The sequence below is a fragment of the Diceros bicornis genome, chromosome 14, assembly GCF_020826845.1.
Source record: "Diceros bicornis minor isolate mBicDic1 chromosome 14, mDicBic1.mat.cur, whole genome shotgun sequence".
NCBI classification, from domain to species: domain Eukaryota; kingdom Metazoa; phylum Chordata; class Mammalia; order Perissodactyla; family Rhinocerotidae; genus Diceros; species Diceros bicornis.
Genome location: NC_080753.1, coordinates 29,177,807 through 29,195,785, shown reverse-complemented (window position 1 = coordinate 29,195,785; position 17,979 = coordinate 29,177,807). Strand labels below are relative to the sequence as shown.

Sequence of the window (17,979 nt, the reverse complement as noted above, 5' to 3'; positions counted from 1 at the left end):
TAAGGTGGTGGGTGGTAAGAATCTATCATCCAGAGAAAAGGATCTGAAAAAACAAGAACTCAAACACCAAAATTCCTTAACCCAGAGCATGCTTTAAAAAACAAAACACGCCTATCCTTTACACACTGGTGAATTTCTCTTGTTACTTTTACTCTGAAGTAGAATATGAACCTCACGACTCCGCTGCCATTTCAATTCCACCAAATCCCTGGAGATTTTAAGGAACTACCAACATCTGATTCCATACACCAAGAGAATCACCTTCAGACTAGAAGGTCCATTTTGGAATTGTATAAGGGCATCAGGTTACCTGGATAACCGTGGGCTGGGCAATTCACCATTCTGGATCCTCCCCATTCTAGATTTGCCAAGGTCCTCAGGGAATCCCTGCATTATGGACTATGCTTGAGTTGTCCCATCTATAGGCAGCAGTTAGCTCCAACAGGTTGCTGTCAAAGGCATTCTTGGGAGTTACATTCAGTGACGTCCCTTTTTGGTGATGTATTATTAAGGTCACACATATAGATTATGGGCAATTATAGATCCAGAGATAAATTATGCAAATAGCACCGTCAAAATTATTGTGACTTCTCTATACCCTTTCCCTACCTCCCAAAGAAATCTCAGACAGATAGGAGAAAAAAATATGAAAACAAGCACTGAGGATCCCCATAAAGTTTTCAAGCCATTAGAGAATGTCCTTTTATGTACACTTTTGTCAGTCATTGCTATTCAAATGCATAAGTACCCCACTGATGGACATAATATACAGGTAGGCTGGGAATTCTGAGTTTTGGGACTTTGACTAGCTCAAATTCAATGCATTTTGTCACCAATATTGGTGACAGTCTCCCAGGGTTGCCAGTCTCAGAGAATATGTTCTAATGGACCACGCTAAAAGAGGAGTTCAAGGTGCTGCTAAAAAGGCCAAATAAGTACAGACAAAGCTCTTCACTGATGCTCCTCATGCTTTGGAGCGGGTGCAGGCTGCCTCGAATTACCCAGATCACAAATTTACAGCTGGGAAACTTTCTCTGGCTCATCCTCAATATCCCTAGTGTAAACATTATTTGCTTAGAAAAACTGTTAATAAAAGGGAATTATTTCATTACCAAGTAACTTAGCAGCAAAAGCGGAGGAATATAATTCAAATCCAGAGATGAAGCAAGGGAAATAAAAGGTGCCTGGACCCTGAGTTGACCTGTCTGGAAACCTCGGTGGTACTACCAGAGCAAGGTGCGCCACCACCCCCTGCCCCGCACCACCTTTTCTTTCGCAGTGTGAATCAAGATTTGCAGTACATGTGACATCATCTGCTTAAGCCTTCGGAGTATGTGACCATGAGTATCTGATGAAATATGCTACTTAAGAAAGAGAAAATGTATTTTAACACAGAACATCACCTGACATATGCTTACTTGTATTTTACATATTTATTAAAGGGCACAATTAAATCTCTTCATTTCCCAAACTGAACCTACCTTACAACCAGTTAAAATGGTGAAATATCCATTGGTTAATGAAACAACAAAATCCTCTTGTTTTTCTGATTATTTGGTTAATTTGAACAAAGAGCATCACTCTACTGCCTTTAGCTCAAGGTTGATTTCAAATTGTGCATTAGAGCAAGGAGCAGGACAATATTGTTTCTTGCCAATTTTTTGATGTCTTATTTCTTCAACTTGGTCCCCAGCACAGTTTTCAAACCAAAACAACTTTTCCTGAAGACTATTTAAGCAAAACCAAGAACAATGGGAAATCATGTTTGTTTTTGTGAATTTATTTAAGGAACACAAAAAAAATGTATCTGAATGAATGATTTTTAAAAAAAAAACAATCTATGTTTTTAATTCATCATACGCTGCCTCACCACTCCAAATGCAGTCTAAAAGATGGTTCAAATACATCTGCTGATTTCTAGACAAACTGTTTAGGATTAGTGAATTTGATACAAGAATATGTGCAGTTTCTTTTTCTCAAGTGGTAATGGGCACCTCAAAATGGTTTGCTCAGAACCACTCGCACACCCTTTCCCCTCTCCTCCACACACTCTTGCCCGTTCCCCCCAGTGACCCATGATACACACTTGGGAGACAGTTGGCTGGGATAATCTAATTTTGGAAGTTTTTTTGTTTGTTGCCTGCAAAAAGCTAACTGGCCTTTTTAGGATCAAATCTTAATCTTGGCATCATTAGAGTCATGCTCTAGTCAACAGAGCTACAAATACTAAACAGTTAAGCAAATAAGCAAAATCAATTTTTTGCTTTTCATGTTTCCTAGGTGAAACTGGGGCTTATTGACGAAATACCTCATGAAAAAAGACAAAAGTGTAAATGGGAAATTAAAAGGATTTTAGTTATCATTAAAGGAGAAACTCACAATTCAATTCCATTTGTTCCATGGAGAAGAAAACTAGTATAAAAGGAAATGACTTTATTTTCAGATTTTAACGTGGGTCCTAACCTAACAATGAAAGTGTTTTGTTAAAACTACCATAAAAATAAAAACTAAAATATAATTGCCAGTGTTCTTTAGGATTTTAAAAAAGTGAGATGTTCTAGGTTAAAGTGAATGTTTCCTTGGGTTGCCAAATGCATTCCCAAGAGTGATTCTTAGGCTGTGGGAATAGAAAGCCATGCTCATTTTCGTTTACCGGTAAGGACTAAAATTCAACTACATGTACATATTTAAGACTTGCCCTAATTCAATGCCCAAGTACTGGAGATTTTAGGCTAGATGTACCTGCATGGGAAGCTGTTTTCAATTCTTTCTCACAACTCACACCAGAACAAAGAAGCTACCAGCGCAGAAGAAAGCAACCGCGTGTCACACCTGCAAGGAAAACCCTTAATGTAGAAGAGCAATAATTTTTTCAACCCCACAGATTTGATTTTTTTTTAAATTAAGATACTTAGCAGTAAAAAGTCAATTTTTTTTGCCTGATAGAGTGTAAATAAAGTTCCAGAAACCAGTATACATATCTTTATGAGCCAGTAATTTAAAAAAGACAACAAAAATCTGCATGGATCCTAAATGGATATGTAAATTAATCCACTCCAGGTCAAAGATAGTATAAGAACAAGTCTTAAATTCTTAATAGCAAGGGTTAGAATGGAAATAAGAAACTGAACAGTAGTCATGCTAGCAGGCAGTACTGTACTCAACATTATTTCCTAAAAGGAATAGAGGAGAGGAAAAAAAGCAGAATTCTGATTGCTCTTTTCACATTTCAGCATCTCAGAACTTCATCCAAAACAGGGAAAGTGAATCCAGAAACTCCCTCTGCTCATCATCACTGCTGAAGAGTGTTTTAGGAATGACAGAAGTCCTCCTGCAGGGACAGGCTGGGTGTGGTACACCCACTTACAAGGCGGCTGGCTTACTAAGGAGGGATGTGCAGAGGCAGCTAAGTCAGCAAGCAACTGGCCTCTAAGGTTCTGGTTTTTAAGTCTGTGACGCTGCTGTGGACCTGAGGGGATGTTAGACCTCTCTACTGTGGGTTCTGTGGGTTAAAAATGCAACAGGTTGCATTCATAGCACTTCAGTCATTTAAAAAACAAAACCTGATCCTCCTTTCCCCGCCCAACTGCAGGAAAGGAGAAATTCATTAAGCATTAATTTTCAGGTTTCTGCAGTACTATTAAAGTTCAATCAAATGTAAAACCTAACAGACAGCCCCATATTATTAGGATTATCTCAAAGGACCCTGAATTGGATACTGAAAGTTGACATAAACTGAAATGAGCTGGGCTTAAGCTGTTGGCTCAACCTCTCCACACCAACAGTCATTTCTGTTTTGTTCCACCTGGAGTGGTCCCACGCCACCCCCTCAATGAGAGCACTGGGCAGCAGCACGGTGGTTGTTTTCTGGGAAGCTACTGGTTTTGTCATTTGCTTCCAGAATCACATAGACTATAACAAACTTTACATTAAACACTGTTTAGTCCTGAGTTGGGTAAAGCCCATGGAGGAGGGACCGAGTTCATTACGACTCTTCCCTCCTTTGCGTGGTGTCATACGTGGCCTTCAGCTTTCTCTTCTTCCATTGCTTGACTTTCTGTTTCTTTTTCATTGGTGACCCCTTCTAAAGTCTTCTTGCTCATTGCTTTACTGGCCTCTTCCTGGGGAAGAAATAAGAAATCAAGAAGGTTAGAGAAAAAAGGAGTGAAATGTTCAATTAATTCCTGGCTCCTCCAGACTGTGTCAGGTCTAAAACAAGGGGGCATCACAATGACTTTATTTAGGTTGCCCGGTTGGGTAGGTCAGTGCTGTGCTGCCAATAGTTAGAGTGGGAGCTTTCACTTTTCTTTGGTTAGTATGTCTCCAAGGGAATTTATTTTCCTCATCGTTTGCACAGACATGACAGGTTCTCACGACTATGTGCCTTTGGTAAGTTGAACAATCCTATTCTACCTCTGGATCCAAACCAGTCTCAGATGAGATCAGAAATCATTTTCCCCATTCTTGTGCCTCTTGGGTTGTCTACCTGTCCCCGCGCCCTTCGCTAAAACTTAGAACAAAAAGCAAAAGGGCAGGATCAGTTCTTGATCTACCTGAAGGCAAGTGAGTTCTGCACACACCTTTGCATCCTGCTCCGCAAACTTCTTGAACATGTTGGCGTATATCCTGCGGTCCCGCTCATTGTGCTCCTTAGCCTTTTTCTGGCACATGGAGATCTGCAGTCTTGCAGCCTTATTCTGGGGATTTACTTCCAACACTTTCTCAAAGTCGCCCTTGGCTGACTCAAACTCGTTCATGAGCAGCTGGGCTTCACCCCTCCTGTACAAGCCCTTCTCATTGGCACTGTCCAGTCCAAGGGCCTAGGAACAGATGGTGTATATTTTAGAAAGGATGAATGTAACTTGTGGGAATTTGGGAACCAAACCAATTTTGGGAACCAAAGCTCTCTGGCCAAGGGAATTGGAAAATCCCCGTTGAAAAGATGGGGCTCAAGGTAGTTACACACTACTGATCAAAATATGACTAACTACCCAAATTAATTTATGTATTTAATGTAATTTCTACAAAGACCCCAATGGGAGTTGGGAAGGGGGTCTTGAGAGGAAGAAGTAAGTGCCCAAGAACCGCTGAGAAAATTTTGGAAAAATAAAAATAATGAGAGAGGACTTAACCTACCAGAGAAAAAGATATACTATTACACTATTGAAATTAAAACAGTTTGATTACCAGTCCATGGACAAACAGGTAGGTGGAACAGAACAACGCATTCAGAAACAGATTTGTGTGTATGTATACAAAAAGATTTAATAATGCCAAAGGTGGTAATGTAAATCAGTGGGGAAAGGATTAACTTGGCAATAAATGGGAGCGAGACAGGGCCTCTCCACTAGAAAATGAGTTAAATTCTTACCTCATACCATAAATACAAACATACATTCTAGACTAAATATATTTACATGCAAAAAAAAGACCCCATGAAAATATAATGGGGCTATTTTTAAATTAATTTTATTTTAAAGCAAACCTAGTTGGAGTAGGTTTTGCAAGTACCAAATAGGGTTATTTTTATAATCTTAGGGTGGAGAAGACCTTTCTAACTAGAAAGGAAAAGACAAATTTGACTACATAAATATTAAAACTTTCTTTACAGAAGATACCATCAACAAAGTTAAAAGACGAATAAGTGAGAACGGTCCCTACTGTCAGACAAAGGGTTAACAGTGATAACATACAGATTGCCTCAATTGAAAACAGACAAATATCCAGCCGAAGGATGTGAACAGGCAGTTCACAGAAGAAATACAGATGGCTAATAAATAATGAAAAGATGTGTAACTTCATTAGTAACCAAGAAAGAAAAATGAAAATAAGAATTTTTTGTTGCTAATAATATTGAGGAAAAAAACCCACTGATAATATTCAATAATATATAATATATTAAAATTTAAAATTTTAATGTATTAAAATAATCATGTCTTTTGACTCACTATTTCCATTTCTAGAAATTTATCCTATAGAAACAATCCCACAGGTATGCAAACACAGACGCTATATAATTCGTAGTATCAAAAACCTGGAAATCTGCCAACAGGGATTAGTTAAATAAACTGTGACAGATACATACAATGGATACATATAGATTTTAAAAAGAATAAACGAGAGTTACAAGAGGCAGAAAGATGTCCTTGTTTCATGAAACTATGTATCTAAATCTATACATTCTCATTAAAAATCTATATACACATATATGTTACTCTATGGAAAAAATGGAAGGAATACGTGTGAAATGAATGACTGGTCCTGGGAGAAACGGTCAATGGGAATTTTATGAATGGACTTTTGACTTGCTTGTATGTTTCTATAATGTCTGAATTTTGAAAAACTTTATACTACTTCTATAATAAAAAATAAAGCACGAAGTTTTAAAAATGTAATTAACAATAACATCCCTTTCTCAGGCAAAAATTTAGTGTAACACGATAGGGAACACATTGATCCACAAAACTCAAAATCTTAAAACTCAGTAATAATCTTACAGGGGCTGGCCCTGTGGTATAGTGGTTAGGTGTGGCCCACTCCGCTTTGGTGGCCCAGGTTTGTGGGTTCGGATCCCAGACGTGGACCTACACCACTCATCAGCCATGCTGTGGTGGCGACCCGCATATAAAATAGAGGAAGACTGGCAAAGATGTTAGCTCACGGCAAATCTTCCTCAGCAGAAAAGAAAAAAAAAAAAAAATCTTACAAAGAATGTATGAAACAGTTGCTTGTTTTTCTTTCTTTATGTCTTATCTTTAAGATAATCCAATCATTAGCTGGTTAAAGCTAATGATTGGATCTACAGACAATAGTATAACATATACTGTTCATTCTGAGACGAGATACCTGATGTAATAGTCAGCATCAGCTGATGTATAAAACTATCGGAATCATACATGTGATAAGCCACTGTCACAGAGCACCTATGTACTAAAAGACCAATAACAGTATTAACAACACAAATGTAGAAAGGGAGAGGGCTGCTGAAGCTTTGAAGGTCTTTCAGATTATTTATGTGGATTCTTAATTAGTGAATAAACATGATTATAATAGAAAGTGACTTCTATATATCCTCTATATGAGCAGTTGCAGTCTGTTATATTAAAGTCCTGGAAGGCTTAAGTTAAATCTGTTCTTATTAAATTGAACCTGAGAAATTTTATGTCTAATCTTGTAAAAAATGCCAGAGATTTAAGGAAGGTCATGGGTGAAGACTTTAATTTTATCAAAATTTTTATTTATAATGTATTATTATAAATAATCTAGGCATCAGGAGATTCTGACTGTAATCTTTCTGGATTTCCCAATTCATACTGAGAAGTAAATAATCCCAAACAAATAAGTACAACAAAGCAAAATGAAAAACCCTCCAACCCTTCGCAGAGAGAAAGCAAAAGACTAAGTATAAGGATGGAGAAAGAGAGCTGGAATACTGAAGGTTCATCTCACATGCAGACCTTATCGCAGCATTCGACAGCTTTGGCGTATTCTCTAAGCTTCAGGTAGCACATGGCCAGGTTCAGGAAGGCAGCGAGCAGGAACGATTCAGAAGCCTTAGATTCCTTTTCTGACAAGCCATATTCCATCTCTAACCAGGATACTATCTTCCCATACTGAATCACCGCCTGCATGTACTTGCCTCCCTGGGAGAAAAAAAGCCAGTAATTACATGTTGTGCAGGCCCTGGAGGGGGTGCAAAAGAAGTGTAAGCTCAGCCCTCTCTGAGAAAACCAAATCCTCAAAACAAACAACCCCTCACACTAACCATGGTACTGGGTCATTTCTTTCTGTTCTCAGGAGGTGGCTACCCAGGCACCTTTTTCCATTCTTTCTGAAGTCCCAGTGACCTCTGACCTCTGTGGAGGACAGTGCTCTCCAGCATCTACCATCTCATCTTTTTCAGAGGGGCAGTTCTTTCAGCAGGAGAGCATCAAGGTTTTGGGTAACACTCTTTGGTGCTAATATTTATCAGACTTTCCCAAGGTCAGTGAGTAGTTTCACACGATGTCACCAGTTTAGTTGAAGAGGAAGTTACTTTTTCCTTTTCTCTGACAATCAGCACCGCACGGTAGGTACTACATTCTGGCAAGTGCCAGTACCAAACATGGCAAACCTTAGTTATCTAAACTAAGAGTTGGCAAACTTTTTCTGTAAAAGCACAGATAATAAATATTTTAGGCTTTGCAGGCCAATCTCTACTGCAACTCTGTCATTGCTAGTGCAAACGCAGCTATAGACAATATATAAATAAATGGCTGTGGTTGTGTCCCAGTAGAGCCTTACTTAAAAAAACAGGCCATTGTTTGCTGACAACTGATCTACAGACAATGGGAATATACATAGTTGAACAGTAGCATCCAACATTAATAACTATAAAACATAAATCACATAGGTGTCAGTCGACTAACTACATGAGAAAAATCTCTTAATCATATTTTTGCTCTCTTACCTGATTAGAATTCTAGCAATTGTGAATAATAGTTGTGTAATTAGTTCACGAATTAATTATATATATGCTCTATACAAGAAATTATGGGGCTGAGAATATATTTATTGCCATTTTAGGATGAATGAAAGGAGTGATAGCCTGTAAATACAGAAATAAAACGGGAGTACAGGTGAGGGATCTCCTCTGCAGGTGACGGATCTCCTCTGCAGATGACCAGAAGCTTGAAAACAGATGATACATCCTACCAGATGGTAGAATTGCAGCCAGACCCATTAGGACATTAAATGCAATGTCTGACCAATGAACAATGTTAGGAGCATGTCACTAGGATTTATCACAGTCAAAGCAGGGCATACATTTCAATGTAGAGTTATGTGTCCCCACATACACTCCAAACCTCACCAATGACTAAGAGAAAAATCACAGAGCAAGTCTATGAGAATGTTTCCGTTATAAAAGATTTCAAGTGGTTGGCATAAGACAAAAGGCACGTTGACTTTTGGTGATGAGGATGGGGTAGATATATTCCTGGGTCTGAGTGAGGGCAAAGCTACATCCCCCGTGAACATACCTCTTTACAAGTGACTTGTTCAGGAAAGAGAAGACTTACAGAGCTCACCAGTTCTGCTGTAGAAAGGCAGTGCAAAAGGATTCTGAGGTGCTATGAAGGAGAAGGGTACTAAAATCAAAGTCTATTATCCTCTCTGGTTCAGAAACTTGTGATAGAGGTTATTTGTAAGAATACGAAACCAGGCCCTTTTATAATAAATGCTGAAATTCTTGAGGAATTATATTGTACTCGCTATGGACTGAATTGTGTCCCCCCCAAATTCATACATTGAAGCCCTACCCGCAATGTGATGGTATCTGGAGATGGGGCCTTTGGGAGGTAATTAGGTTTAGATGGGGTCCTGAAGGTGGGGCCCTCGTGACGGAATTAGTACCCTTGTAAGAGACACCAGAGAACTTGCTTCCTCTCCCTCCCCACTTGCAAGCACCTAGGAAAGGTCATGTGAGGATACAGCAAGAAGGCAGTCATCTGCGATCCAAGGAGAAGGCTCTCACAAGACACTGACCCTTGCTGGCACCTTAATCTTAGACTCCAGGCTCCAGAACTGTGAGAAATAGATTCCTGCTGTTTAAACTCCCCAGAGCATGGCATTTTATTATGGCAGCCCAAGCTGACTAAGACAATATTTATATTTGTCATAGCCTTAGGCCCACTACCCTCTTTTGGGCACTACAAAAAAAAGAAGCAAGTCCTCACCAGTTTCAGCATTTGGCATTTTCTTTCTGTCACTGTCTTTTCTCCTGCTGGATTGTAAGCTATTTGAGGACAGGAAGCATGTCCTATCCCTTACGGAATATCCAGGGTTTAGCACAAAGAGGCCCTTAATGAAGGTTTGTTGAATAAATAGTAAGGTCAAGGGAATATAACTATGGAATCAAAATTTTTTCTACTACTGGGAGCAGACATGGAGGTGTGGGTAGGAATGAAAGGTGTCATTTCATTTAGATTAGGTAATAAGGAAAGGCATTTTCCCTTAACGTCTAGTTTCTTCTTCCTTTCTCCTCCTCCTCCTTCATCTTTAATGTACTGTCACCTTTTCTGATTATCTCCTAATATATTGTTATAGGGAAAGGAAAGAAGAGCCAGGGAGGACAAAGACCCAGATCCTATCACTTCAGTAGGTTCTGAATAATCAGAATGACAGAAGGCTATAGCTTCTAAAAAAACCAAGTAATAGACATCATAATAGTTCCTTTATATTTATAGAGCATTTTAATTTCGTGAAAGCTTTCATATATATACACAATTTTATTTAGATCTCAACTTCTAATGAGAAAAAGTCTTTGTTTTGTGGTATTTCTGCTTCTGATGTACTAAAACAGGTGTTCTCAACTAGGGGTAATTTTGCCTCCCAGGGGACATCTGGCAATGTTTAGAGATGTTTTTTTAGTTGTCACAACTGGAGGGGGTATGTGTGCTACTGGCATCTAGTGGTCAAGGCCAGAGATGCTGCTAAATACCCTCCCACGAAAACAGAATTATACAGCCCCAAATGTCAATAGTGCTGAGGATGAGAAATCCTGTACTAAAAGAATGAAGAAAGGAGAAAAAAGGCAGGGTGGACTCTTATGAGTGTTTTTTTTTTTAACCAAAAATCCTAGAGTCATAGATGACTTGTTTCTAAATCATAGCACTGGTTTCTTGGTTCAGCAAGGGTGGTCAAAATATAGCAAAGCCTCGTTTGTTTGAAAAAGGTTCAGCGGTTGAAAGATGATCCTTAACTAGCTTGCTTCAGAAATGCTTTTTTCCCAAGGAGCACAAGGGGGCGCAAGAACCCCACATCACTGCATGTCCTCAGCCTTACCACTCTGCCTTCAAGTCTGGGAAGAGAAACACTAACCAGGTGTGATAGTTAATGTTCTTGTCCTGCAGAACACTGTCAGCTATGAGGGCAAAAATCATGTCTGTTACCTGGCTTGCACAATGCCTGGCATAATGTCATATTGTTACCTGTGCTTACTAATTATGTTCAGAGCCAAATGAAGAGACTCCTCTCCTACCTTTCTTCTCTCTAGTGTTCAGAGGCTGATACAAGAAGTTTACAGTCTAAACAGCAAAATCATTCCCATTTAAAAGCTGAGTACAATTCAACCCTACTAAGGGGAGAGGCTCTCCCACTTAGGTGTAAACCAAACCGACAGGTCAATGAAAATGGAGCTCCAATGTACAGATGGCATGAAACGTAGATTTGTGTTTCACCCCATTGTTGTTCTCACCCACACATGTGGACTCTGCACGTGCACAACATGCCAAGTCAACTCATACCCTGGAAAGAGGAGGCCTGGGAGGGCAGTGTGGCAGACTGAAACCTGCCCTAAAATTTGAAAAGAGAATGTGTACAGGAAACTATCTACCAACCATTGTGACGTCTTACAGCTAAAACCAGGATCACTGCTGGGATCTTTTACCTATAATTATGAAGGTACCTCCAGGGAAGTTTTTAGTTGTACAAAGTGTTCAGAGACATTCTGGGAGAAAAGTCTTAGGTCAGTGGTTTTGAACCTTTCATTAATTTCCCCCCACTGGACTAATGTTTTGAAAGATTCTGTCTATCAAATTCCATGTTAAAAATTATATGTTCCATATGTGACTGCTGATCCAGATTTTATCCAAAGATCAGTAATTTTAAGATGGATCATAATTTTATGAAATACACAAATCACTATTGCAATTGTGATGCTAAGAAGGAACAAAGTTAAGTAATTGTACTGACACTAAACACTGCTTTCTGCTACTGATAACTGGTTCTGGCCGTCTCTCTGTATATAGTCAGGACACAGCTATATGACATGTGGCTTTGCAACATTATTTTGTTACCAATAATGTTCCCCAAAGTTCTGAGTCATCAGCAACCAAGGAGCTTCTGAATAGCTGAGCTGTTTCACTACACTGAGTTGATATAATTCTAGCCAAATGCCAAAAGCCTCAACATTCCCCCAAACTGTTAATATTCTATTTAGAAGTTTTGGGAAACAGAAAAAATACATTTAAAGCCTTTTATGGACTCCAGTTATATAAGAAATGCCATTCAGAACCCATGGTCTTAGGAGATTTTACAGAAAATTTTCTTTTTATTCTAGTGTATTGTGTATTTAGGTCTACAAATAATCCATTTTGCATCTTATCTGAATAGTTTAAAAGTATCCAATATACCTGACTTGGAATTTTTAAAAAATCAAACTTGCTCTTGAGAGTATAGAAACTCACAGCATGTTAGGACTGGGAAGAAACTTGGGGATCATCTAATAACCTCTTTGGACCTTAAATGACTTTAAATCATTTGGAGCCATAAAGCCCAGTTTTCCATTTGGAGTTCATTCCACCATACCTCAATGCTTTCTGTTGATCCATACATTATATTAGTACATACAAAAAATAATTTTAAATAAATATAAATAATTATGTTATCTAAATGAATGGATTTCAAATTTGTTTAACCATAACTCACAGTAACAAATATGTTTTAAATTATGATCCAGTACCAACTCACACACAACTGAATAAAAGCTTTATGAAACAAAATTTATCCCTACTACATAATGCAATACACTTCCACTAAATTGATTTCATGATCCAATAATGGGTCTCCTCTCAGACTCTGAAAAACAATAACCATACATGTTGCCCTCTGGCTGTGTTAATTTTGTGTTGACTATACAGTCTTAGATAATTCTCTAGTTGTTTCATGTAGGTTAACATTGCCTTCCCTCCTTCCAGACAAGGTTGTCAAGGCAATAGCAGGTCTTACAGCGGATACTCCATAAAGACTTGTTGATGTACATTCATGCATTAGACTTTTGACTTTAGACTTTTGAAAACATCATCTAATTTTTGTTCATGGATTGCAGTGGCAAGAAAAAAAGAAAGTTTGACAAAACTCCTGTTCTTTCTCTAACCTTCTTCCTCACTAAGCCCTTCTGCTTGACATGGAGAAGGTACATATCTGGGGGCAGGGAAGCAATGCGCAGTGCATTCTGATTAGAAATGAACAAAGTGCTATTTGTTTTTTCCCTTATATCTGGGGGTTTAAGATGTAAGCAAAGAAATAACACATTCCTATACGTTACAAGAAAGGGTTTTCGAGAAGCAATTAATGACAAATATCATTCAGGAATTTCTGAAGATTCCTCACAAAAGCAAGTGTGGCAGGAATCATCTTGGCCATCAGAAGAAATTAACACTCTCCTCTTGGCAGTTTCTTTTGCAATTGGTGCATGTTTTCTTTCCTTTTTTCATGTGCCTTAGTGACTTCACCAAGACAGTGGAAAGGAAAATGATGTGAAACTTACCCTTGTGAATTCTATTACTTGGTAACAACTATTCTATTTATTATTATTTTTTTAATGTTTGCATGTGTTTATTTGCCTTCTTTATATCTTCTTTGGTGAAGTGTGTGTTTATATCTTTCATCCTTTTTTTTTTTTTTGGTGAGGAAGATCAGCCCTGAGCTAATATCTGATGCCAATCCTCCTCTTTTTTTGCTGAGGAAGATTGGCCCTGGGCTAACATCCGTGCCCATCTTCTTCCACTTTATGTGGGACGCTGCCACAGCATGGCCGACAAGTGGTGTGTCGGTGCGCACCTGGGATCCAAACCTGCGAAGCCCAGGCCACTGAAGCAGAGCGCGCGCACTTAACCGCTTGTGCCACCGGGTGGCCCCTGTTCTACTCATTCTGTTTCATTCCACAAAAACTTGTTGAGTGCCAACTATGTACCAAGCAAGATGCTTTAGGCCTTGAGTGATACAGTGGTGGGTGGTCAAGCCAGACCTGGTCTGCCTTTACAGAGGGTTACAATCTAGAGTAGAAGGTGTAAAAGAGGCATTTGTATTCTTTTTGTCACATTAATTCATTTTTTCTCACCATTTCTTATACTGAAAATGACAGACTTGTAAAAATTCAGGCTTATTCTTACCCAGAAGGGTGTTGATAGAATTCAGAGTAGGGAATATCAGCACAATTCACTGACACTTGAGTAAATTCTTTGAGATGGAAAGGATTGTACAAGGACTCACACACCTTGAAGTACACAGTTCCCTTCTCTTTGACGATGGCAGCCTGCTCCAATTTTTCTTTGGTATCCATCTCCCAGGATTCTTTGGCCTGTTGTGTAAATTTGTGACAATGGTTAGACGAACAGAGAAGGAAAAAGCATCAGCGGATGCCCATTAAGAAGAAACAGTAGCTACTTCTAGAGGATACCCACACCTCAAAACACATGGGCTTTTAAAAGTGTGTGCCATTGCCAATTTACTGCTAGGCTAGAACTCACTTTCCATGATGAGAAAGCTGCAGCTTGACCCATGTTGCCCAAGAGGGAGGAGCAGGCAAAAAAACAGTAAGAAACATAAACTGTTGTACATTGTTAGTGTCTTCAGAATTATAAGATGAGGCCACACAATGAAAGCCAGGGTCCCTTGTTTACCTCCTGCAAACTTCACCACTAAATGCTATGATAATTTCAGCATGTTGTTTCTCTCAAGCCTTAGTTTTTCAACTCTAAAATGGGAACACTATCCTAGTCAAGTCACAGTTGTATATTCATAAAGAATTTTTTTTTTTGGTGAGGAAGACTGGCCCTAAGCTAACATCTGTTGCCAATCTTCCTCTTTTTTTTGCTTGAGGAAGATTGGCCCTGAGCTAACACCTGTGCCAATCTTCCTCTATTTTGTATGTGGGTCACCGCCACAGCATGGCTTGATGAGCCTGAGGTGTAGGTGCGTGCCCAGGATCCGAACCTGCGAACTCCAGGCTGCCGAAGTGGAGCAAGTGAACTTAACCGCTCCGCCACCAGGCCAGTCACTATCCATACAGAACTTTAAAAATTCCAGGCCATATAGTTTTCTCTCCACGCTAAAACAACCAGATATACTAAAGCCTCCAAACTACATCAATTTGCAGATGTATACTTGAGGAATTTCAAGTAAAACATAATTGTGAGGGTAAAGCTGAGGTGAAAATATCATTTCAAAGCCATAGATAAATGATTTCATGATCATCTGCTAATTTGTATTATGTGTATAATTACTCTCCACCGTTAAAGATACAAATCTAGACAACTGCACTTTCATTACAAACAGCTGGCTTTAGACGGATCCTAGTCAATAAACAATGTGAGGTCCTAGGGAAAGTGAAAATGGCTGTGTCAGTGCTATTTACTGCATAGAAATTATGACGCTTAAGTGGGTAGTTAAAACTCTCTCTACTCAAGATAATTAGAGGTGTATTCCTCGTGTCACAGCCTCCTTCCCCCTTTTTAAAGTGAATGAATAATGAGAGAGTTACTAGTCTTTCTGGCAACCCTATGTTGCTTCCTAACAATTTAGCTCTATTATTTAAAAATCTAGTAACACGGGCCCTTTGCATTTTTTATATTGGGTTCAGTCTTTACAGAGTATAAATACATTTTTAACACTATGAGGCAGAGAATTAAATCATGTTGCCCCCAACAACATCACACACCTTCATGTGGTTTCAAATATACCAAGCAGTGTTGCATGGAATATACTCTTGGAGTGATGACTGAGCACAGATTCACTGTGGCATACCACAGTGAAGAATGCTCCTAAAGAAGCGATGTCCGCTGGGCCAGTGATGGAAAGGGGCAGTGGGAGTTACTTTATAAAATGGAAATAGGAAAGCCAAAGGTCTAAATAACCACATTCCTCTAATACAATATAAACAGGTGTCCAAAACTCAATGTACAGAACATGGAGGTAACACTACGGGAATGAAAACGGCATACAAGATGCAGTTCTTGAGGCTCTTAGGGAAGGGTGGGGCTCTGTGACGCAATGGAGACTTAGCTGAACACAACAGCATACTCAGCTCAGGCATATGCTTCGTGTTTGTCCAGTGAAGCTGCCGCTAGGAGCCTCTGGGGGCAGGCCTGCGATGGAACTATGCTCAAGGAGGCATGCCGTTTCTGGAACTCTAGGCAACTGACAAACTCTCTTTTTTCTACTTGGACAGGTATGAAAAGAAAAGGTCTAGGGTTAGTAGGTTTGTCTCGTGTCCCTTGTCATAGAGCCTGGTGGCCCATGAAGGCTTGCATTTTGGATAATAACTTGGAGCCAAAGAGAAGGCCTCTTCATGACTCCTGAGAAGGGTACAATCCGTTCAGCCCTGGAAAACTGCGCCCTGCTCCCCCAAGGAGCTGCTTGGCAGAACGTGAACCTTTTTGTCTTCAACCCAGGAAAAAAAGTACAAAAAGAACAAGTCTAGGAACAAATAAGGGAACAAGTCTTGGATTCTACCCAAAAAAGTTAAAAAAAAAAAAAAAAAAAGGCTGACACACAGGAACAAAATAAGAACACTGAGCTCCTCGGTTATATATCAGCTGTGCTGTATCACTGTCCCGTACTCCAGTAGCAGGGTCAGGGACAAGAGACAAACTTGATCACGAAAAGCACAACAAACAAATAAATACCATCTATCAACACCACCTAGTAACATAAAATACTGATTTATAGGAAGTAGATAAAGAAGAAATCTACCATGATTTCAGAGAAGTTGCTATTTTCTCACCTTTTCGAAGCTCTTAAGTGTAACTTCATATATAAGCTCAGCATTAGGTTCAATGCCAAATTCAGGCTTCCCTGCCTCTCCAAAACCATATCTGAAATGGAGAGTAAAAATAAAACTTGAAAAGAATTGGCGTATTTGAGGACTTCCAGGCATCACATTAGCATAGAGCTATCATTTGCAAACTACGCACATCAGAGACCCTGAAGACAAACCAGATGTTGATCAGAAGATAGACTGCCAAGTACACTGCTGTGGTTCTTTAAGAAACCAGGCTAGGGCCGGCCTGGTGGCTTAGCGGTTAAGTGCGCGCGCTCCGCTGCTGGCGGCCCGGGTTCGGATCCCGGGTGCGCAGCGACACACCGCTTCTCTGGCCATGCTGAGGCCGCGTCCCACATACAGCAACTAGAAGGATGTGCAGCTACGACATACAACTATCTACTGGGGCTTTGGGGGGAAAATAAAGAAATAAATAAAATCTTTAAAAAAAAAAAAAAAAAAAGAAACCAGGCTAGATTTAGTTTTCATTTCTCCCTCACATTTACATGTAACGCGACACCTGTACTCCTTGGGACAGCTTGCTTAATGTGATCTTAAATGTCACTGCCTTTTTATCTGGTTGATTTTATATCTAGTTCTTCTTATAAAACAGCCATTATTTGGCTATTAGGCCTTTTCCCCGAAGCTTTCTCCGCAGGAGGACAGAGAAGACAGGCACTGTAAGTGTCACAGCGCTGTTTGTTAGAGGTATGTCTTAATAAGCTTTTCACTTTAAAGTGCTGTCCCCTTCCAACAGTACCACTTCCAGTCAGATAAGTGGGGGGATCAGCTCACACATCAGGAAGGAAATACATTCTCACAGTATTTTTTCAAGACTTTTAAAAAGCACACTAGGAAACACAAATGATATAACAAATATATAATCAAAAAGAACAGCCCCGGCAGACTCAAACACCTCGTCAAGAGGAATACTCTCCTAGCTCTGTGGCTATCACACTCTAAAACGCTAGATCTTTTAGCCAAAACTTACTGAATAAAATAGCTGGGGATCTATAAATTTGTTTTTTTGGATCATTTAAGATCTTTAACAAATCCAAGGCATTCAAGGAGCACACATCTACTAGAACGGAAGTTACGGGGGAGCTCGTCTGGTTCAGTGGTTCCCCAGTGTTTAGAACAATGCCCAGTGTATTAGGAACGTGTTCACTGGAATATATTCTGTTCCCATCTGTTTCAAGCCAAGCTACTCTTTAATATTCGGAATGGCATTGCAAAAAACTTAGTAAATCCAAACTTTCAGGATGTGGGTTGAAAGATGCCCAAACCAGGTCAATGCTAATACCTCCAATTTTCTCTGTGGCAAAAGGGCTGGAGTGGGAGTGCATGTATGTTGCTGCTTGCACCACTTTCTCTACCCCTCGCCTGAATTTTTCAGG

The 17,979-nt window shown here is 39.5% G+C and overlaps 1 protein-coding gene across 9 annotated transcripts in view; it reads right to left on the bottom strand.

The window, feature by feature from the left end:
• Positions 1–1,759: 1,759 nt before the first annotated feature.
• FKBP5 (FKBP prolyl isomerase 5) overlaps positions 1,760–17,979 on the bottom strand; it is a 98,374-nt gene continuing 82,154 nt past the window's right edge. For all 9 annotated transcript variants that reach the window (XM_058554513.1, XM_058554511.1, XM_058554514.1 and 6 more), the window contains 5 exons: positions 16,547–16,637; positions 14,039–14,122; positions 7,458–7,643; positions 4,581–4,820; positions 1,760–4,121 (listed from right to left, as the gene is read on the bottom strand). In XM_058554513.1, the coding sequence (XP_058410496.1) occupies positions 4,014–4,121; positions 4,581–4,820; positions 7,458–7,643; positions 14,039–14,122; positions 16,547–16,637 (709 nt within the window). In that variant the 3' untranslated portion in view covers positions 1,760–4,013. The remainder of the gene's footprint in view (positions 4,122–4,580; positions 4,821–7,457; positions 7,644–14,038; positions 14,123–16,546; positions 16,638–17,979) is intronic.